Below are 23,182 nucleotides of genomic sequence, written 5' to 3'. Positions count from 1 at the left end.
AAAATATCAACCAATTTATCCTATAATATGTATCCTCTAACTTTGCTGAAAGGATATGAAGAGAGGATGCATTTTTATTAGTCACCTGAATTTCTACCCCCAGCATGTATAACCCCAATTCCAATGAAGTTGGGACGTTGTGTTAAACATAAATAAAAACAGAATACAATGATTTGCAAATCATGTTTGACCTATATTTAATTGAATACACGACAAACACAAGATATTTAATGTTCAAACTGTTCATACTTTATTGTTTTTAGCAAATAATCATTAACTTTGAATTTTATGGCTGCAACACGTTCCAAAAAAGCTGGGACAGGTGCCAAAAAGGCTGAGAAAGTTGAGGAATGCTCATCAAACAACTGTTTGGAACATCCCACAGGTGAACAGGCTAATTGGGAACAGGTGGGTGCCATGATTGGGTATAAAAGCAGCTTCCCTGAATTGCTCAGTCATTCACAAGCAAAGATGGGGCGAGGTTCACCTCTTTGTGAGCAAATGTGTGAGAAAATAGGCGAACAGTTTAATGACAATGTTCCTCAACAAATCATTACATGTAAGCGCAAGGCCGAAAACCAACATTGAATGCCCTCAGGCGGCACTACATCATAAACCATCATCAATGTGTAAAGGATATCACCACATGGGCTCAGGAACACTCCAGAAAACCAATGTCAGTAAATACAGTTCGGCGCTACATCCGTAAGTGCAACTTGAAACTCTACTATGCAAGGCAAAAGCTATTCATCAACAACACCCAGAAACGCCTAACGGCTTCTCTGGGCCCGAGCTCATCTAAGATGGACTGATACAAAGTTTAAAAGTGTTCTGTGGTCCGTTGAGTCCACATTTCAAATTGTTTTTGGAAATTCTGGACGTCGTGTCCTCCGGGCCAAAGAGGAAAAGAACATCCGGACTGTTATGGACGCAAAGTTCAAAAGCCAGCATCTGTGATGGAATGGGGCTGTGTTAGTGCCAATGGCATGGGTAACTTACACATCTGTGAATGTACCTTTAATGCTAAAAGGTACATACATGTATTTCATTTTACTTCACATGCAACAGCAAAGTCGCAAGACAGACAAGAAGATTTTAACCTATTTATTTTGACAGTGGTCTTGTGCGTGAGGAGTCACTTGAAATAAATTCCCTTAACCTTCGAGCAGCAGCTGACGATATCATTTTACTCTACAATCATACAAAGAAAAACGCTTTGGATAAACCAGTTGTTACAACCCCAATTCCAATTAAGTTGTGTTAAACATAAATAAAAACAGAATACTATGATTTGCAAATATGTTCAACCCTTCTCTGGGCCCGAGCTCATCTAAGATGGACTGATGATAAGTGGAAAAGTGTTCCGTGGTTCGACGAGTCCACATTTCAAATCTTTTTTGGAAATTGTGGACGTCGTGTACTCTGGACCATAGAGGAAAATAACCCTCTGGACTGTTATGGACGCAAAGTTCAAAAGCCAGCATCTGTGATGGTATGGGGCTGTGTTAGTGCCAATGGCATGGGTAACTTACACATCTGTAAAGGCACCATTAAAGCTGAAAGATATATACAGGTTTTAGAGAAACATATGCTGCCATCCAAGCAACGTCTTTTTCATGATCTTTGTTTTCCTCTGTTTTTGGAATTAAATATGATTTTTTATATACTCCTCCACTACTGCGTTGCCTCCCTGCTTCCCTGCACTTGGGTCCTCCATGTTCATGCCTTGCGTTCCTCGCCTTTGGACAAACCCCAAACGTGACAGATGTAACACAGTGGTAAACATGACCCTGTCCCAGCTTTTTGGGAACGTGTTGCAGCCATAAAATTCAAAGTTAATGATTATTTGCTAAAAATAATAAAGTTTATCAGTTTGAACATTAAATATCTTTGTAGTGTATTCAATTAAATATAGGTTGAACATGATTTGCAAATGATTGTATTCTGTTTTTTATTTATGTTTAACACAACGTCCCAACGTTATAAGCTTTCTTTTTTTTCTTTTTTTCTTTTTTTTTACACACAAACAGGCCTCTTCCTCAGGCCTTGGTTGCTCTGCTCAAGATCAACCTGCTCAAGATCCAATTAAATGATACACAGCACACACTCATGACCAACTGTCAATAAATCATGAGCCATATAGTCCTCCTCGAACTAATCAAAGTTATGTCAGATTACCACATTTCCTCAAAATAGTGGTACTGTAGTGGTAATAATAATGGGAGTACTGGTAATTACGTTTGCTATTATTGCAGTAGATGTGTTTCTACACCACCACCCCTCCCCTGCAGAGCAAAAAAAAGGCATTTATGGTTGACTCCCAGTAGAAAGGAGTGTTCCATAACACAAGCTGATGACAATTTGGCTAGATTTATGCCATGTACAGGGTGTCCGCAGATCCTTTGATTATCCAAAATTACAATATTTGGGGCGGCAGCAGCTCATCTTTTGAGTCCCGGTGGGGACAAAATGAAAAAATGTCTTTCGGATTTTCCACAGAGTTTTATAAACATTTCTGGTATGTACTATACTATACTAGGTAGAGATAAAACTAAAGGCCTAATTAGAAGCCATATGAACACAGCAGCAATAAAACTACTACTTTTTGCTGTACTTCACAAATTTGTCTTCGGTGATTCACACGGGATCACAGCGTTATACAACTGACTCAAAGCAACTGTCACCACAAATGGGGTCATACCACAGTTTCACTTTACAGAGGAACTAGACAAAGATGCCCACTCTCACCCCTCCTTTTGGCACTATTTATCAAACCCCTGGCAATAGCGATACAACAGACCACTAGTATCAAATGTATCTGTACTCATGTGTCAGAACACAAAATCAACCTTTACGCAAATGATATCCTTTTTTATTTACAAGAAACCAAGGTATCACTTCACCTTTTAACCTCATTAAGACATTTTCGCAATTATCAGAATATGCTATCAATTGGTCAAACTCAATAATACTCCCTATAACGACTAACTAATGGAATCCTGCGGACCAAAATCCAAACTTTCCTTTTCCGACAGGAAATATCAAATATCTAGGCATCAATATCTCAGCAAAACCTACAGAGTTAAATAATTTAAATCATGTACCTCTACTGGAAAACATTTGTGATGATTTAAAATGTTGGAACAGTCTACCTATCTCACTTTTAGGGTGTACAGCGACGGTAAAAATCAAAATATTACCACAAATAAACTATTTATTTTCAATAATCACATTCAAACCCACATTAAAATGGTTCTAAATGATAAACTCGGCCATTTTAACATTTTACTCTAAAAATAAGAAAATAGAATTATCATAGCTACCCTTCAGAAAGGTAAAGCAGAAAGAAGACTTGACGCACTCAACTTTAAACACTATTACTTAGCTAGCCAAATACAGCACCTCATGAAATGGTTATATCCGGCGCACATGCCCTTCCCTTTAATAATAAGGATTATACTTTACTGTATATTATTTCTTTTTTTTTTAAATCATCGTCTCATCAGTAAGGCATAGAGACTTCTTGTACTACATGAATAAGATGCTAAACAGGACAGGTTTGAAACGATTAAACTAATGAATTAATAAAATAAAGCGCTTGCCTAACCCCTAATGGATACCTGGTACTCACTAAAAATGCGTAAATAAACACAAGGAAAGAAGAACTCATAACATTTTGTCCAGATCCAGGAATTTGTTACAATGTTTTCCTTAATTTCAGTTATTTGTCCAAAAATGAGGGATCACTCAACATTACTGACGTGTGGCTTCCTTTATGGTGAAGGGTTTTATGTTCTTTCCTGCACAGGATGCCTCCATCGCCCATCGCTTCCATCTGATGAGGGAGAAGCACCCGGAGAAGTTCAACAGCAGGTTAGGAGATTTACTAGTTGACTTGTCTAACTAGCATATTTGGCTGAGATCGCCACTTTGTTGCTAGCGGGTTAGTTTGCAGCATTGCCTACCATGTAGATTTTTATGTTGGAGAGGCAACAATTGACCTTGCACTTTTAATCTGGAAACGTGAGCCAATCGAAACAAATCAATTGTTGCCTGCCCAGCTGGATCTGTTTATTGATCTATGACATACAATACAACACATCATTGTGCAGAATTGAATGAGATCCAATAGAAAATGTTGCCTTTTCAAAGATATAGAATAGTGTTTAGTTTTGATTGAGACGGCCAGAAAGTTACTGTATTCATCGTTGTCAAATGAAAAGCCCTTATGCATTGACTTTAATTTAAAAAAAAGGAAAAGTTTTTTAAATTGCTTTTCTGAGTTTATTAATTTTGTCAGAGTTAAAAAAAAAAAAGAAGAAAATTTGGTAATACACTGTACATGCTTTTCATTGGACAGCAGCAGTATGTTCACAGTGAAATACGATTTAAACTGAGAGCTGTGCCAAACATAGGGAGAATAGAAAAATTTCTGAAATGACCCTCAGTGCAGTGATAAAGTGCAAGGCTGTAGAATATATGTTTGTATATCCATCCATCCATTTTCTATAGCATTGGTCCTCATTGCGGTCAAGGCTGAGCCTATCCACACTGACTTTAGGAGAGAGGCAGGGTGCACCCTGGACTGGTCAGCAAGCAATTGCAGAGTACATTCGAACAAATACCCATTCACATTTAGACACACCTCTTTCTTCAATAAGTCCAACAACTATGCTTTTGGAGGGAAGATTCTGTAGTACCCTTAAAAAACACACACACAAGCACAGGGTGAGGATGCAATCTCGTCACAGACTTGAAACCAGGACCTCTTGAATGTCAGACACACGTGCTAATCATGAGGCAACCATGCTTCCCGCTTTAAATACTGTATATAGATACAAATCATGCAAACGAGTGTTGAATGAGATACATAGGATGGTGCAAATAAAAAAAAAATGGATTATTGAGGGAATGAGGTACGTATGACAGTTCTTAGAATATGGTGCTGCTCACACTCTCAACTGCAGCACTGTTGATGGTCAGTAGGGCTGGTTGGGAGTGTCCTTGCCTTAAGTCCTTAACTTATCTCCTTGGTCTGGCTGGCTTCTTTTCTGTAACTGGTCTCGTCATCATTGGAGATGAGACTCACCACTGTGTCATCTGCAATTATGACCCTATCACGCAAAAGCAATCTTCGCTATGATGCTAAAAAGAGGTGATTTTCTACAAAAGAGTGCTAATGCCAGCAGTTCGACAGTTTTTTGGTTTTCAATCCTTTAATTACCCACAAGGTACAGTATATTTGTTATATAATATAACAACAGCTCTTGATGTAATAAATTTGCCTTTTTTTAAATGGTTATACACAAAATTTTAAATAAAAAAAAGTGGTATTAGTATATTATCACGTTATGGGCTCAGTTATTACATTTGTAATTTTTTATTTTATTTTATTTTTTCCCAGGACAGTCACGTAATAATCAGCCAATAACGTAATAAGTTATTGCCTCATTGGCAATAAGTTATTACGTAGGTTAGGTTATTATCTTATAGGCCAGTTATTACATTATGGCCTATTACATTAACAAAGGGCAAATTTATTTAGTTACGCGCCATCATACATTATGGTCTGTTATTACGTTATAAGCTACTAGTCTCCATTACCCCATTCACTACTCGTTTTCCAAGTTCCCCATATTGCCAGCCGTTTTAGAGCAGAACAGCGACTTTGACATTTATATTTTTTGCTTTTGTGATACCTCAAACTAAAGCATTAAAAACAACAAAGAATGGACTTTAGATGACAAAAATAATAATTTCTGTGCAGATGTACAACTAAGAAATGCGCCACAAGCGACCCAGACTCACCGCCCAACTCGAGTTGAACGTCTGTGACTTTTTTTATGTCGTTCGTCATTGTACCTAGTTTGCTTTGAGACATTGTCAGCCATGATTGTTTTGTAGCGTTGATGAGTCATACAATACAAACAGAGGCTCTTTCACCTTGGGGAAGGAGGCTTTGTCACATAATTATCAGTTGACAGTTCATTTAAATTGCATTAGGAGTTTCTGTGTCCTCCAAAAATATGGGGCCTTTGAATGTTGGGACTTTGACAGGAACATCTCGGTTGACATGATGATTCGGAGAAAGGTTGATATATTGTGTGTCCAGGAGACCAGGTGGAAAGGCAGTCAGGCTAGAAGTTCAGGGGCAGGGTTTAAATTATTTTACCATGGTGTAGATGGGAAGAGAAATTCAGTAGGGGTTATTTTAAAGGAAGAGTTAGCTAAGAAAGTCTTGGAGGTGAAAATAGATCGAGTGATGAGGCTGAAACTTGAAATTGAGGGTGTTATGTATAATGTGATTAGCGGCTATGCCCCACAAGTAGGATGTGACCTAGAGGTGAAAGAGAAATTCTGGAAGGAGCTAGACGAAGTAGTTCTGAGCATCCCAGACAGAGAGGAAGTCGTGATTGGTGCAGATCTTAATGGACATGTTGGTGAAGGAAATAGGGGTGATGAAGAAGTGATGGGTAAGTACGGCATCCAGGAAAGGAACTTGGAGGGAGAGATGGTGGTAGACTGTGCAGAAAGGATGCAAATGGCTGTAGTGAACACCTTTTTCCAGAAGAGGCAGGACCATAGGGTGACCTACAAGAGCGGAGGTAGAAGCACGCAGGTGGATTACATCTTGTGCAGACGATGTAATCTGAAGGAGGTTACAGACTGTAAAGTAGTGGTAGGGGAAAGTGTGGGTAGCCAGCATAGGATGGTGGTGTGTAAGATGACTCTGGTGGTGGGGTGGACTATTAAGAAGACAAAGGCATAGCAGAGAACCATGTGGTGGAAGCTTAGAAAGGAAGAGTGTTGTTCAACTTTTCGAAAAGAGCTGAGACAGGCTCTTGGTGGACAGGAGGAGCTTCCAGAAGACTGGACCAGTACAGCCAAAGTGATCAGAGAAACAGGCAGGCGAGTACTTGGTGTATCTTCTGTCAGGAAAGGAGAGAAGGAGACTTTGTCGTGGAACCTCAAAGTACAGGAAATCCTACATGAAAACGGTTAGCTAAGAAGAAGTGGGACACTGAGAGGACCAAGGAGAGGCGAAAGGAATACGTTGAGATGCGACGTAGCGCAAAGGTAGAGGTGGCAAAGGCCAAACAAGAGGCATATGATGACATGTATGGCAGGTTGGACACTAAAGAAGGAGAAAAGGATCTATACAGGTTGGCCAGACAGAGGGATAGAGATGGGAAGGATGTGCAGCAGGTTAGGGTGATTAAGGATAGAGATGGGAATGTGTTGACTGGTGCCAGTAGTGTGCTGGACAGATGGAAAGTATACTTTGAGGAGTTGATGATTGAGAAAAATGAGACAGAAGGAAGAGTAGAAGACCAAGTGTGGTGGACCAGGAAGCGGCAATGATTCGTAAGGGGGAAGTTAGAAAGGCATTAAAGAGGATGAAAAATGGAAAGGCAATTGGTCCTGATGACATTCCTGTGGAGGTATGGAAGCATCTAGGAGAGGTGGCTGTGGAGTTTTTGACCAGCTTGTTCAATAGAATTCTAGCGGGTGAGAAGATGCCTGAGGAATGGAGGAAAAGTGTACTGGTGCCCATTTTTAAGAACAAGGGTGATGTGCAGAGCTGTGGGAACTATAGAGGAATAAAGTTGATGAGCCACACAATGAAGTTATGGGAAAGAGTATTGGAGGCTAGACTCAGGACAGAAGGGAGTATTTGCGAGCAACAGTATGGTTTCATGCCTAGAAAGAGTACCACAGATGCATTTTTTGCCTTGAGGATGTTGATAGAAAAGTACAGTGAAGGTCAGAAGGAGCTACACTGCGTCTTTGTGGATCTAGAGAAACTCTATGAGACAGTACCCAGAGAGGAACTGTGGTACTGCATGCGGAAGTCTGGAGTGGCAGAGAAGTATGTTAGAATAATACAGGACATGTACGAGGGCAGCAGAACAGCGGTGAGGTGTGCTGTAGGTGTGACAAACGAATTTAAGGTGGACGTGGGACTGCATCAGGGATCAGCCCTGAGCCCCTTCCTGTTTGCAGTGGTGATGGATAGGCTGACAGATGAGGTTAGACTGGAATCCCCGTGGACCACGATGTTTGCAGATGACATTGTGATCTGCAGTGAAAGCAGGGAGCAGGTGGAGGAACAGTTAGAAAGATGGAGGCATGCACTGGAAAGCAGAGGAATGAAGATTAGAATATATCTGCATGAATGAGAGGGGTGGTGGGGGAAGAGTGAGGCTACAGGGAGAAGAGATAGCAAGGGTGGAGGACTTTAAATACTTGGGGTCAACAGTCCAGAGCAATGGTGAGTGTGGTCAGGAAGTGAAGAAACGGGTCCAAGCAGGTTGGAACGGGTGGAGGAAGGTGTCAGGTGTGTTATGTGACAGAAGAGTCTCTGCTAGGATGAAGGGCAACGTTTATAAGACAGTGGTGAGTCCAGCCATGATGTACGGATTTGAGACAGTGGCACTGAAGATACAACAGGAAGCAGAGCTGGAGGTGGCAGAAATGGAGATGTTGAGGTTTGCTCTAGGAGTGACCAGGTTGGATAAAATTAGAAATGAGCTCATCAGAGGGACAGCCAAGGTTCGATGTTTTGGAGGAAAAGTTAGAGAGAGCAGACTTCAATGGTTTGGACACATCCAGAGGAGAGATAGTGAGTATATTGGTAGAAGTGTGATGAGGATGGAGCTGCCAGGCAAGAGAGCTAGAGGAAGACCAAAGAGAAGGTTGATGGATGTCGTGAGGGAAGACATGAGGGCAGTTGGTGTTAGAGAGGAGGATGCAGGAGATAGGGTTACATGGAAAAGGATGACACGCTGTGGCGACCTCTCACGGGACAAGCCGAAAGGAGAAGAAGAAGAAGAAGAATGAATTATGAAAAAACACAAAACATCATTTTAATCGTAACACATTCAGATAAACATTTTTATTTACAGTATGCATATTTTTTTGTTAAATTGATTTTGCCGCTTATCAGAAAGAAATCACGTGCCACCTGGTAATTAATGGTAATAAGTCATGTTTCCAAAGTAATTGTAATTATAACTAGTAATTGTAATTGATTTAAAGTTATAAAGTGAATTTTTAACAGACATGATTTTTAATATCACAATCATATTGAAGTCCAAGTGTTTGCCCATCACATTCTTTCCAGAGCTCTCAACATTGGCCTGTTGGCTCCTCCATGCTGACAAGGCAGTTAAGTATAAAAGCTTGTTCCGCCATCCCAGTGGGAACGGGACTTGTTTGCCTGATAGCATGAATTCAGCCATCTCCAACTACTCCGACTATGAAGCGAGAGTGTGAGAGTGATAGTGAGACATCTTGTTTACTCTTTGAATTTGAATAATTGATGCAGAGGTCTTCCATCTGCTGTTCTGTATGTATTTGCTGCATCAATGGCTGGAGGACGTGGGTGGCAAAAAGATACCTAAGTTCTCCAGTGGAGCTTTAGTCTCATGCATTAGGGGAAGGATTACACGACAGCATTTTAACATAAAAGTGAATAATTACAGTGATATTTTAGCTGCTCATTTACACAATGACGTTTTGGAGAAGGAACGCGTCTCATAGTGGAAGTTGTTTTTTGTGTGTGTTTTTTAAAGGTGGTTTTATGGTGTCTGTCGAAACACTGAAAGTATGCATATTTTCTAAAAAGATATATCTTCAGGCATTTTTACAGCCCAGTGTGAATGGGGACCGTTGTAAAAAATATTGTCCTCTCTGTTATCATTGAAATGTTGATATGGAAAAAAGCAGTCTCCTTTGGCCATCAGTCTGACAATGTCGTTTTTGGGGCCAGAAAATGCAGATATTTGATAACATGTCTCATAAGTTATCTCATAGTTTTAAAAAGTTGATTGTTTAAACGCTGAAAATGGATTACAAAAAAAAAGCTGTCATTTTGGCCGTTTATTCACGCAACTATGGCGTTTTGGGGCTTGAAAGCGCAAACAAAAAACAGGTCTCATAAAAGGAAAAGTTGACACTTATCGTTTTAATTGCTGAACAATAAAGGACTCGTGCGCATGTGTGTTAAGTGTTCAAACCACACAAATAACATTGGGCCAAAGCTTACGTGTTCCATTTCTTATTTAAAACTCTTTCTTGGAAAAGTGTACGATTGCAACACAACTCCTGCATCTAGTGGAGTTGCATTACTTACATACACTAAAGTGTTTCTCCAAAATGGCCACCACTTTGAGAGTGCAATGCATTACTGTACACGGGACAGTAATCAGCAGCTCATCTGTCCAGAAGCATTTTACCAAATGGGCAGACCGCTTCCTTTCTAACATATTGAGGAAAATGACTGTGAGCTCATTGTTTATCATAAAATCCACAGTGAATGTGCAGTAAATATAAAACTGTAAAGAAATGCACGGATTCACTGTCCCCACACTATTCTTGTTATTTTCCTTAGCAAAAAGTGTATTCGATTGTTGTTACTTTTTTATTCACACATTAAGAATAGCGTTTTAATGGCTTAAGCGTGCAATGCATTGCGGGTCAATTATTCATAACGGAGTGCGCTGTCAGAAATCATCATGGAAAAAAAGGACTGGCTCACTGAATGACTTACAATACTTAGCTTAAATAATATTTACAATAAAAAGTGAGAGTTTTTTTAAAATCCAGTAATCAGTAAAGTAACTACTTTTTCAAAGTAACTGTGGCAACACTGCTTAAATACGTCAAATTTTAAATTAAACTCACTTATCCTCGGACAACGTATATATAAAAATTCTCTTTTGGAAATGAACAAGCAGCTGGTATGCTTGCACGCAGTATTTCTATACCAGTGGCATTGGCAACTTCGAGCTTGGCATGCATATTACAGTTGTTTCTTTACATCGATTTAATAACCTGGGACAACTTAATGCAAAGCTTTCAAAAACCAAGAGGAAAAGCTTTCCCATAACCCTAAAATAATAATGATGAAGTCTGGAGCCTTGCAGTGTAATGCTAATAAACTATGAGTGACAAGTGAGCTCCTTATGGCCGCCATCACACTGAGACCCCAGCGAGAGCGCTAAAGTGACACTTTTGCAACACGCTAATCAACACTATTTACAGTAAGCCAACACTGAAGACTATTGTTCGTCTCTGAATGATCCTCTGCAGAGCTACGGACAGCTGATTGACAGCGGCAGCTGTTCCATTGTGGATATGACTTGGCACTTTGCGTCCTATTCGTAGCCGTTTGCCTAGAAAAGATGGTGTGTTTTTTTTTATCTCCACTGGTGACAAGATGATCGATCGCCTTTGACCCAGAGGGGGAGGCCCATAGCAACATTAGCTCGCTGCTGTATTTGTCCTCCTTGCCACTCACACACATTCCCACTTGTGTCTTTTCATGCACATCTCACACACACACACACACACACACACACGCACGCACACACACACACACACACACACACACACAGACATACCGCCCCCAACCTTAAGCAGCATTTTGCCATCCAGTGCCTGTTAGAACAGAGTGTGTGTGTGTGTGTGTGTGGGTGTGGGTGTGTGTGTGTGTGTGTGATGTGAGACCAGGTGCCAGGGACTTTTCACACAAGCTAACAAGGCTGACAAATTAAGCGTTCACATGAAGGGAATGACGTCAGCTTGACGTGATTGGAACTGGAAGCGGTAGCCGCTTGGTCCATAATAGCTTTGGGAACAAAGAGTTGATGCGTCAAATTTAGCTGCAGACACAAAAACAGAGTTAGCTAAGCACTATCAAAATGCCCTTGAGCAAGGCACAAAACCTCCAAATCACTTACACAAAACGCGTTAGAAACTTCCCATTCCTACTGCAGTGTCCAGAAGAAAGCTAAAGGTAAGGTTATGTTTTTTTGCATTTGTTATTTCTAGCAGTGTATCTCAAATGTTATACAGTGACAGTCAATGACGCCACTCATATTGCAACACACTTGTCAGTGTAACATTTTAAGATACACGCTAAAAATGACAACAATTAATCAAGCTAATGTTACCTTAGCCTGTTAGTGGGCCTTATTATACTCCACAGTCTCTACTTTGCTGCAGCGCCCTCGTTTCCCGCTGCTCTCAGTCTTAGTTTAAATCTGCAAATACAGTATAGGAGACCCTCATTTGCCTCCATTGTTGTTGTTTTTCAGCTTCTCTTGTTCTGACTGTTGCATTCATTGCCTGATAGCATGAATTCAGCCATGAATTGAATTCATGGCTGAACTGAGACATGAAACCAGCTTGTTTCATGTCTCAACAAGCTGGTTTCCTCAGCTTGTTGAGACATGAAACATTTATACTAAATAAAAATATCAATATTCTGTGTATGGTTTACTTTTGTGCAGTGTTAGTAATTGATTAATTAATTAATTAAGACATGTTTTTGGGTGGGGGCGGGGGGTCACTGGTGACCGAATTTCCACAAAGTGTTAAAAACACTGTCCTGCTAGTTGACCGTTGACCTCTTGATCATCATTAGCTCTCTTTCTTGTGAGCTGCCTAGAGTAAATTATGTCATCAGCTGATTAGTGGGGATCAGACATCAGCACCTTCTTGACCTCCGTCTCACAACATTATGGCTGCGTGGATTAGATCAGAAGGATTTTGTCTGCAATTCTACCTCAGTCAAGAGTTTCAGGCCTTCCTGTGTGGAGTTTGCATGTTCTGCTGACTCTAAATTTTTCATTGGTGTGAATGTAAGTGTAAATGGCGACCATTCCACTCACCCAAAGTCAGCTGGGATAGGCTCCAACTCAGCTGCGTCCCTAATGTTTTAATTATTATATGATTTTTATTACATATACAGACGGACCTGTGTGTTATAATATATAGATGGATTTGTTGGTTCATTGCAAACTACTGTAAATTTGTGCATTTAGTAAAAACTATTTTCAATGGGTGATGAATTATTTTTTGTGTATTGTATATAAAAAAAATACAAAAATAAACAGAGGTTAGTTGGTAGACAATAGTGGGTAATTGCAGAGGAGGTGGAGAATCTTGTTGTCATGGAGTCACTCGTCATGTTGAGGATTAACGGAGATGGTTATCAGGTAAGAATGGGAATCATTTGGGGGGGGGGGAAGTTGGCATAGCTTTGCTCCAGGTCCTCAACTGTGTTTTCACAACAGCATGCTTCCAGCCATCACCTCCCTGCACTGAGGCCAAGTAGCTGTTTGGGACGTAAAAGTAAAGAGATAACATTTCTTTTAGATCTGTAAGTTCTCATGCTTGTTTGGGAGTCAAACATCTACAGCAGCTGCTGTTCCTGTGAACATGCAAAACCACTAACTATAAGAACATAAATGGTGATAAGATGAAGAAATGAGAAGCTTGTGGAATGTGAGTTAATTACATCTTTGCAGGTCGTCTCCAGTGGAAGCTGTTTAATGAGCTGCAACACATTTCCCTCATAGAGCAATGCAACTGTTCCTAATTGTGATGTCACATTAGCTCGCAATCACTTCTTCTGATAAAGCTTGCTGAGGGAGATGAGACTCTTTAGCCCCTTTCACACTGACTATTAAAGCTGGGAATATTCCACCTTTTGAGGGTGGGAGTGCGGGGGGAGCTGAAGTTAGAGCCATATACAGCTTTAATATACGACACTAGCTAAAGTCTTGGGCGGCTGTTCAGTTGAAAGCCTGTTTTGTTGAAAGCTAAATGACAAGTAGGCTATATTACATGTCACACTAGATGTCATGTAATTATCTAACTGCATAGAACAGTGCAGTAGGATATCTCGTTGAGTCGCTGTTTTGTGTTGTTGTGACAGACAGCTTGTCAACTTCAAAAATGAAAAGAAGATCAAAAACAAAGCTTGCGTCAAAAGCAAATCAAGAAAACATGCTATTTTGAATTCATTAACAAGCACCTTACAGTGTCAGGTGCTAGCTAGCTAGGCTTACACTGTATCATCAAGCTATGTCATGCTAGTTACGTAGCTAACAAAGTGTGAAAACGCAAGGCAGAAAAGGATTTGCTATTCCAAAATGTACAGTAACGAGCAGCTGGACTGTATTACTTGGTGTAAATGTGGTTTTAAACAGTAGAAGAACATCAAACTGAAACTAAAAAAGGATTAAGAGTATGCGTCACGAAGGGCATCCGGCTTAAAACTTTGCCAAACAAATATGAGCGTTCATCCAAAGAATTCCATACCGGATCGGTCGTGGCCCGGGTTAACAACGTTCGCCACCGCCACCGGCACCGGTGGAAATTCACCTACTGTGGGTCGAAGTCGAAGAAGAAGAAGAGGTGGAAAGCAGGTTCTTCGGCAGAAAGAGGAAAGGACAGAGCCTAGAACTGAATGTGGGGACTTTGAATATTGGGACTATGACAGTAAAATCTCGGGAGTTGGTTCACATGATGATTAGGAGAAAGGTTGATATATTGTGTATCCAGGAGACCAGGTGGAAAGGCAGTAAGGCTAGAAGTTTAGGGGCAGGGTTTAAATTATTTGACCATAGTGTAGATGGGAAGAGAAATGGAGTAGGGGTTATTTTAAAAGAAGAGTTGGCTAAGAATGTCTTGGAGATGAAAAGAGTATCAGATCGAGCGATGAGGCTGAAACTTGAAATTGAGGGTGTTATGTATAATGAGCGTCTGCCTCACAATTCTGAGGACTGGGGTTCAAATCCCGGCCCCGCCTGTGTGGAGTTTGCATGTTCTCCTCGTGCGTGGGTGGGTTTTCTCCAGGCACTCCGGTTTCCTCCCACAACCCAAAAGCATGCATGGTAGGTTAATTGACAACTCAAAATTGTCTGTAGGGGATAATGTGAGTGCGACTGGTTGTTTGTTTGTATGTGCCCTGCGATTGGCTGGCAACCAGTTCAGGGTGTACCCCGCCTCCTGCCCGATGATAGCTGGGATAGGCTCCAGCACGCCCGCGACCCTAGTGAGGAGAAGCGGCTCAGAAAATGGATGAATGGATGGATGGATGTATAATGTGATTAGTGGCTATGCCCCACAGGTAGGATGTGACCTAGAGGTGAAAGAGAAATTCTGGAAGGAGCTAGACGAAGTAGTTCTGATCATACCAGACAGAGGGAGAGTCGTGATTGGTGCAGATTGTAATGGACATGTTGGTGAAGAAAATAGGGGTGATGAAGAAGTGATGGGTAAGTACGGCATCCAGGAAAGGAACTTGGAGGGACAGATGGTGGTAGACTTTGCAAAAAGGATGCAAATGGCTGTAGTGAACACCTTTTTCCAGCAGGTGGATTACATCTTGTGCAGACGATGTAATCTGCAGGAGGTTACCAACTGTAAGGTAGGGGAGAGTGTGGCTTGACCGCATAGGATGGTGGTGTGTCAGATGACTCTGGTGGTGGTAAGGAAGATCAGGAAGACAAAGGCAGAGCAGAGAACCATGTGGTGGAAGCTGAGACAGAACGAGTGTTGTGCAGCTTTTCAGGAAGAGGTGAGACAGGCTCTCGGTGGACAGGAGGAGCTTCCAGAAGACTGGACCACTGCAGCCAAGGTGATCAGAGAGGGAGGCAGGAGAGTACCTGGTGTATCTTCTGGCAGCAAAGGAGAGAAGGAGACTTGGGGGTGGAAGCTCACAGTATAGGAAATCATACAAGGAAAAGGGTTAGCTAAGAAGAAGTGGGACGCTGAAAGGATCGAGGAGAGGAGAAAGGAATACATTGAGATGTGACATAGGGCATGGATGCTGGCTGTTCTTGATGGATCATGCAAAAAGAGGCTTCTCGCTCAGCAAGGATGGGCCCTTGGACATGAGAATGGATGGAGAGAGGTGACATTTTTATCATATTCAAAATTTACGGCAACAAACTATGTATCCAGACAAAGTGGGACGCTGAGAGGATCAAGGAGAGGCGTAAGGAATACATTGAGATGCGACATAGGGCAAAGCTAGAGGTGGCAAAGGCCAAACAAGAGGCATATGATGACATGTATGCCAGGTTGGACACTAAAGAAGGAGAAAAAGATCTGTACAGGTTGGCCAGACAGAGGTATAGCGATGGGAAGGATGTGCAGCAGGTTAGGGTGATTAAGGTGATGATGTTATGGGAAAGAGTATTGAAGGCTAGACTCAGGACAGAAGTGAGTATTTGCGAGCCACAGTATGGTGTCATGCCTAGAAAGAGTACCACAGATGCATTAGTTGCCTTGAGGACGTTGATGGAAAAGTACAGAGAAGGTCAGAAGGAGCTACATTGTGTCTTTGTAGATCTAGAGAAAGCCTATGACAGAGTACCCAGAGAGGAACTGTGGTACTGCATGTATATACAGGACATGTACGAGGGCAGCAGAACAGTGGAGAAGTGTACTGTAGGTGTGACAGATGAATTTAAGGTGGAGGTGGGACTGCATCAGGGATCAGCCCTGAGCTCCTTCCTGTTTGCAGTGGTGATGGATAGGCTGACAGATGACGTTAGACTGGAATCCCCGTGGACCATGATGTTTGCAGATGACATTGTGATCTGCAGTGAAAGCAGGGAGCAGGGGGAGGAACAGTTAGAAAGATGTAGGCATGCACTGGAAAGCAGGAATGAAGATTAGCCAAAGTAAGACAGAATATATGTGCATGGATGAGAGGGGTGGGTGGGGGAAGAGTGAGGCTACAGGGAGAAGAGATAACAAGGGTGGAGGACTTGAAATGCTTGGGGTCAACCGTCCGGAGCAATGGTGAGTGTGGTCAGGAAGTGAAGAAACGGGTCCAAGCAGGTTGGAACGGTTGGAGGAAGGTGTCAGGTGTGTTATGTGACAGAAGAGTCTCTGCTAGTATGAACGGCAAAGTTTATAAAACAGTGGTGAGGCCAGCCATGATGTACGTATTAGAGACAGTGGCACTGAAGAGACAACAGGAAGCAGAGCTGGAGGTGGCGGAAATGAAGATGTTGAGGTTCGCTCTCGGATTGACCAGGTTGGATAAAATTAGAAATCAGCTCATCAGAGCGACAGCCAAGGTTAGGTGTTTTGGAGACAGTTAGAGAGAGCAGACTTCAATGGTTTGGACACATCCAGAAGAGAGATAGTGAGTATATTGGTAGAAGTGTGATGAGGATGGAGCTGCCAGGCAAGAGAGCTAGAGGAAGACCAAAGAGAAGGTTGATGGATGTCGTGAGGGAAGACATGAGGGCAGTTGGTGTTCGAGAGGAGAATGCAGGAGATAGGCTTACATGAAAAAGGATGACGCGCTGTGGCGACCCCTAAAGGGACAAGCCGAAAGGAAAAGAAGAGTATGCCATAATTTTAAGAATGATAAGGTCCTCTGCTGAACATAGTGGCAGGCAACCTCGACTCTGACATGTCCATGTGACACTGAGCTGTTGCATCAATAGAGTGTCATTGCCTGATGTCAATAGCAGCAGCGTGCCTTCACGCCAATTAGTGTACATATTGTGAGACGTATGTCACTTGGCGAGCAATGGAGGGCGAGATGTTTCAGACTCAGGTGGGGGAATCATGATCATCAGAACATTGAGTCACCAACATTCTTAAACTCAGACACAATTTACAGCATAAAAATGTATATTTTTGTATGTATGTATATAACGAGTATATTCCCAACATCCATACAGCCATCAATTTTCTATACTGTTAGGGAGGACTATAGATGCCTATTCCAGCCATCTCATCCAGCTGACTGTCGCCGAGAGGCAGGGCACAACATGGACTGGTCACCCGTCGGTGGGGTTACAGAATCTTTGAGGGTTCCACACTAGTGCCAAAACATTGTTTGCCAAAATGATCTCTGCTATACTTTATTGCGAGTGTTTATGTTCCCTTTCTGCTCTATCTCGTCATTGTAAATGACTTATCAAAGTACAACAGATTTTTGTTTTAGAGTCCAAGTCCTCTCAGAAACAAACCAATGAAGAAAATACTTTAAACCAGTTCCTCGCTGGCCATTGGTAGTGTAGTTGTTCACATAGCTGTTGGTTCCTTCCTTGACGTCGGTAGTGTATTGCTTCCCAAACCTGTTGGTTCAACCCTGCCTGGCTATCGATAGTTTTGTGATTCACATAGCTCCTGGTTCATTCCTGGCCGTATTTAGCATTTTAGCAGAACCAACAGCACATAGCTGTTGGTTCTTTGTTGGCCATTGGTAGTGTAGTGCTTCACATACTGTAGGTGTTGTTTTCTCCCTTGGTACTGGTAACATATAACAGACATTAGAGGTTTTACAGACGAGTCGACTAGTCAACGTTCTATTCAGCAATGACATTTAAAGTGTGATGTGAGGCAGAGCCGCTTACAGCAACAGATGAGTGTGCTGAATATAATTAAACTGTCACCTTAATTGATTTTAATTGTCTTCTATGGTATTTCTGAATGTGCAGCTTTAGTAAGTGAGAGAGAACCAGTAAAGGGGGAAAAAAGCCTAACTCAAGCAAAAAATATTTGGCCAACACTGTGGTCCAACTGTGTTGTAATACTGACGTGCTGTTATTTTTGAAGGCCTAACTTTACCGGCGAAAGGATGTTTACACTGATGATGCCTGACTGTTGTCAAGCAAATCAGGGGGGTTGTTGCTGCCTGCGGTTGTGTAGAAAACCTTGCGTTGTGGAATACTGTACATCTTGCCGTCTGTTTGAACCCCTTGATATACAATGTAACACACTTTCAAAGTGGAAGGAGAGCAGGTAATTATTCCACCGCACACAAAGAGGTCAGTGATTGTTTGAAAACACTGCAAATTCCTACCATGCAGAATCCACTTCCAAAACTGTTCCAACTCATAAAAGGATGACAAGAAATGACATCCCATCCATCAGGATACCTTTGACATGTCTGTCTCTGGGGCACTTCAGGGCACTGTCGCTTCACAGGCCTCTAGGTTGCTTTGACTGACGGTTGGTATTTGCCCTGATTTATAGTGTCCACCAGCAGTGTTTCACAGCCCGCTCCACCTGAGGCAATGTTCTATGCATCCTGGTGAATACAGTCACTGAGGACTTTGTGGATGCAGTTTCCATAAAAACAGCAGTCTAATTCATTTATGCAGCTGTAAGGTGCACATGGGGAGTTTTGGCCTGGTGGGTCAAATTACCTCGAGCTGTCCTGAGGGTTGATTGACATGACTCAAGGCAGCAGACAGCTTCAATGTCAACAAGAAAAGTGTGACCTCACATGTTGCCAGGACTAGCATTGTTCTTTAAGTCCTTGATTGAAAATCTTTCTGTTTTGTTGGTTAGAATGAAGAACAAGCTGTGGTACTTTGAGTTCGGCACCACTGAGACCATTTCAGCCACTTGCAAGAAGCTCAACGAGTGCATCGAGGTCGAGGTGAGTCAATGCTTGAGAGTCTGCGCTGCAAAAGATGATAATGAGCAAATGAGAAAGAAAGTAGGTCATCCATTCGTCTTCCCAACCAAGAACACTCACCAGCTGCAACAAGGAAACTCAGTACAAGAGCTCTAGCAAACATTCTGTCTTTGCCAAGATATTGCTTTCAGAGAGGTAATTATTTCGCAATATATTTATTATTGTGGTTATAGTTTGCTGTGTATTAAATAAATGATTAACAAAAGTTTTTTTTGAAATAATGTCTTGGAGTACAAAACCCATTCTAAAGATTAATGATGACTGTTGTATTATTATAGTGGAATGAAAAATTTCTCACGGTTACCAAGGCTATCGAGTACAAAGTACTGTGTAAGGGCCACAAAAAAAGTACTCTTAAAAGTATTATTATTATTAACAATAATAATAACAATAATAATAATAATAAAATATGATTATGTTTTTGTATTAAACAAAAGTTGTAATCTTACAGAATAAATCTGTATTTTTCCAGGGAGAATAAAGTTGGTATATTACAATCATAAACAAATACAGTACCGGTTTTAAAAGGACTGCTGATGTTACACTTTAGTTGTCCTGATACATTGGTATCAGGTTTAACTGGTTTAACTGGACCCAGAAGGCTGAAGAAGTGGAGAATGGTTTATTGAAAAGGAATTTTGAGTTGGACCTTTGATGCATAATAGCGGGTCGTCGAGATGGGGAACGTGTGGGAGGCGGTGGCGTGACCAAGTGGACGGCTTGGCGGCATGGTTGAAGAGGTCAGCAAGGCAGGGAACAGGGAAGGAGCACTGAGGACGAGGAAGGAAATGGATGTCAGAGCAATTGCAAACAAGGCGTAGTTTACGTGCTAGTACAGAGCCGGTGTACCACGGTTGAACGTTAATACTCTGGCGTCGGATTCCCGGTTCTGGCAGGCTTAAATGCAGGCAGTGATGATGGCTGATAGGGAACAGGTGCGCAGGTGAGTGTGTGGAAGTGACTGGGGAGAGGGAGAGAGAGCGGGAGGGGAAGGCGAGGCACAAAGCGCCACCCAAGTTCAGACGATGACAGTACCCCCCAGTACCTCCTCCCAGGCTTCCAAGGATGCGCAGCATAGAAGTCCTTAATCAGTCCGTGATTCAAAATTCAAAATGAGCTCGCGAGAGATCCAGGAGTGTTCCTCCGGACTATACCCCACCCAGTCAACAAGAAACTGGAACCCCCTTACACTTTCATTCCAATATGACAGGGGTACATATGACTGCTTATATGTAGAGTTTTGCTCATAAGTTTACATACCCAGGCAGAATTTGTGAAATATTGTAGTTGTTTTTTTAACACGACTGATGACTGTACAACAACCACCATTAATTTCTTTATGGTTATGTTTTGTTTACAGATAATGCTTTTCTGAAATGCTTGACAGTTTAATTTGAATCCCATCCATCCATCCATCCATTTTCTGAGCCGCTTCTCCTCACTAGGGTCGCGGGCGTGCTGGAGCCTATCCCAGGTGTCATCGGGCAGGAGGCGGGGTACACCCTGAACTGGTTGCCAGCCAATCGCAGGGCACATAGAAACAAACAACCATTCGCACTCACAGTCATGCCTACGGGCAATTTAGAGTCTCCAATTAATGCATGTTTTTGGGATGTGGGAGGAAACCGGAGTGCCCGGAGAAAACCCACGCAGGCACGGGGAGAACATGCAAACTCCACACAGGCGGGGACGGGGATTGAACCCCGCACCTCAGAACTGTGAGGCTGACGCTCTAACCAATCGGCCACCGTGCCACCTAATTTGAATCCCATTAAAATAAAATTAAATGTGTTTCGCCTGGTCCTGCATGTTTTCTTTAAATAATTGTACACATCTTACTAATTCTGCCTGAGTAATCAAACATATGAGCACAACTGTGTGTTTTCTAATTTATTTAATAAAAGTAGGGCTGTGAATTTCAAAATAAGAGCAAGTAAATCGAAAGTATTACATGTTCAAATAAAGTGCTTAACTTCAGAATAGTTCTTTGAAAAAACTAACAAAATACAGATAATACTTCATGGGGTCAAAGCAAAATCATGCACTGTAAAAATGCATTATACATAGGTAAAGGGTTTTCCAGAATTGTGAGGTCAACTTTGGAGTTGCGTATTATACATGGGTGAGCATTATACACAAGAAATTACGGTAATCTGCACTTCTACTTTTATCAGTGTATTTTTACACAAGTATCTGTACTTGGGGCGGCACGGTGGTTTGAGCGTCTGCCTCACAGTTCTGTGGACCGGAGTTCAATCCCCGGCCCCGCCTGTGTGGAGTGTGCATGTTCTCCCCGTGCCTGCGTGGATTTTCTCCGGGCACTCCGGTTTCCTCCCACATCCCAAAAACATGCTTGGTAGGTTAATTGACAACTCTGAATTGCCCGTAGATGTGAATGTGCAAATGGTTGTTTGTTTATATGTGCCCTGCGATTGACTGGCAACCAGTTCAGGGTGTACCCCGCCTCCTGCCCGATGATAGCTGGGATAGGCTCCAGAACGCCCACGACCCTAGTAAGGAGAAGTGGCTCAGAAAATGGATGAATGGATGGATCTGTACTTGGACCTAAGTACAGAATGTGAGTAGTTTTGCTACCACTGTCTAAATGGGACTGATCACCTGCTACCTTTTTGTGCTGTAGTGCGACGGGATCATATTGGACCTGAGCAACACCTCCTTGGAGGGTATCGCCGTGCTCAACATTCCCAGCATGCATGGCGGCTCCAACCTTTGGGGCGAGACCAAGAGGCGGCGGAACTACAACCGCATGAGCAAGAAGGTTCCCGACAGGATGCCAGGCAGCACCATCACCGACCCCAAAGAGCTAAAGTTTTGCGTGCAAGGTGAGTGCAAATCAGCAAGTTTAGTGTCCTGAGTGATACAACAATGACAACAATGGATCTTGCTATCGTCTCTTTCCCTTGTTCAAAAGTAAGGTCCGTGAGGCGCATCTGGGACACAAATGGGCATCTGGGACACAAATCAGCTTGGCGTGAATCCGTATATTGAGAATTAAAACATCCATCCATCCATCCATTTTCTACACCGCTTAGCCTCACGAGTGTCGTGGGTATGCTGGAGCCTATCCCAGCTAACTGTGGGCAGGAGGCGGGGTACACCCTGAACTGATTGCCAGCCAATCGCAGGGCATATATAAACAAACAACCATTCACACTCACATTCATACCTACGAGCAATTTAGAGTCTTCAATTAACCTGCCATGCATGTTTTTGGGATGTGGGAGGAAACTGGAATACCCAGAGAAAACCCACGCAAGCACGGGTAGAACATGCAAACTCCACACAGGCGAGGCCAGTATTGGAACCCTGGTCCTCAGAACAGTGAGGCAGATGTGCTAACCAGTCGCCCACCGTGACGCCAGAATTAAAATATTTATTTTTTAATACTTTTTTGATTTTACAGTTAAATGATTTGTTATGACAACAGTTTGATCACCAGAATCACATTAATTGTGCATTTAAATTTTTTTTTTTCAGTTTCTCGTTAAATTTAAACTTTACTCTTGTAATATAATGACCTTTTTCTTAAGAGAAAAAAACCATTATTCCTGTACTATTAGGACTATTCTCCTAAAATTACGATTTGAATGTCCTAGAATTATGACTTTTTAAAATGCATCTTTAGTCACATAATACAACCCCAATTCCACTGAAGTTGGGACGTTGTGTTAAACATAAATAAGAACAGAATACAATGATTTACAAATCATGTTCAACCTATATTTAATTGAATACACTACAAATACAAGATATTTAATGTTCAAACTGATAAACTTTATTGTTTTTAGCAAATAATCATTAACTTGGAATTTTATGGCTGCAACACGTTCCAAAAAATCTGGGGCAGGGTCATATTTACCACTGTGTTACATCAGCTTTTCTTTTAACAACATTCAATAACCGTTTGGGAAC

The 23,182-nt window shown here is 41.9% G+C and overlaps 1 protein-coding gene across 6 annotated transcripts in view; it reads left to right on the top strand.

The window, feature by feature from the left end:
• LOC133486621 (diacylglycerol kinase beta) overlaps positions 1 to 23,182 on the top strand; it is a 141,771-nt gene that overhangs the window by 85,303 nt on the left and 33,286 nt on the right. For all 6 annotated transcript variants that reach the window (XM_061792045.1, XM_061792046.1, XM_061792047.1 and 3 more), the window contains 3 exons: positions 3,809 to 3,873; positions 19,120 to 19,210; positions 21,891 to 22,092. In XM_061792045.1, the coding sequence (XP_061648029.1) occupies positions 3,809 to 3,873; positions 19,120 to 19,210; positions 21,891 to 22,092 (358 nt within the window). The remainder of the gene's footprint in view (positions 1 to 3,808; positions 3,874 to 19,119; positions 19,211 to 21,890; positions 22,093 to 23,182) is intronic.

The sequence above is a fragment of the Phyllopteryx taeniolatus genome, chromosome 12 (assembly GCF_024500385.1).
Source record: "Phyllopteryx taeniolatus isolate TA_2022b chromosome 12, UOR_Ptae_1.2, whole genome shotgun sequence".
NCBI classification, from domain to species: Eukaryota; Metazoa; Chordata; class Actinopteri; order Syngnathiformes; family Syngnathidae; genus Phyllopteryx; species Phyllopteryx taeniolatus.
This window is presented reverse-complemented; position numbering and strand designations above follow the sequence as displayed.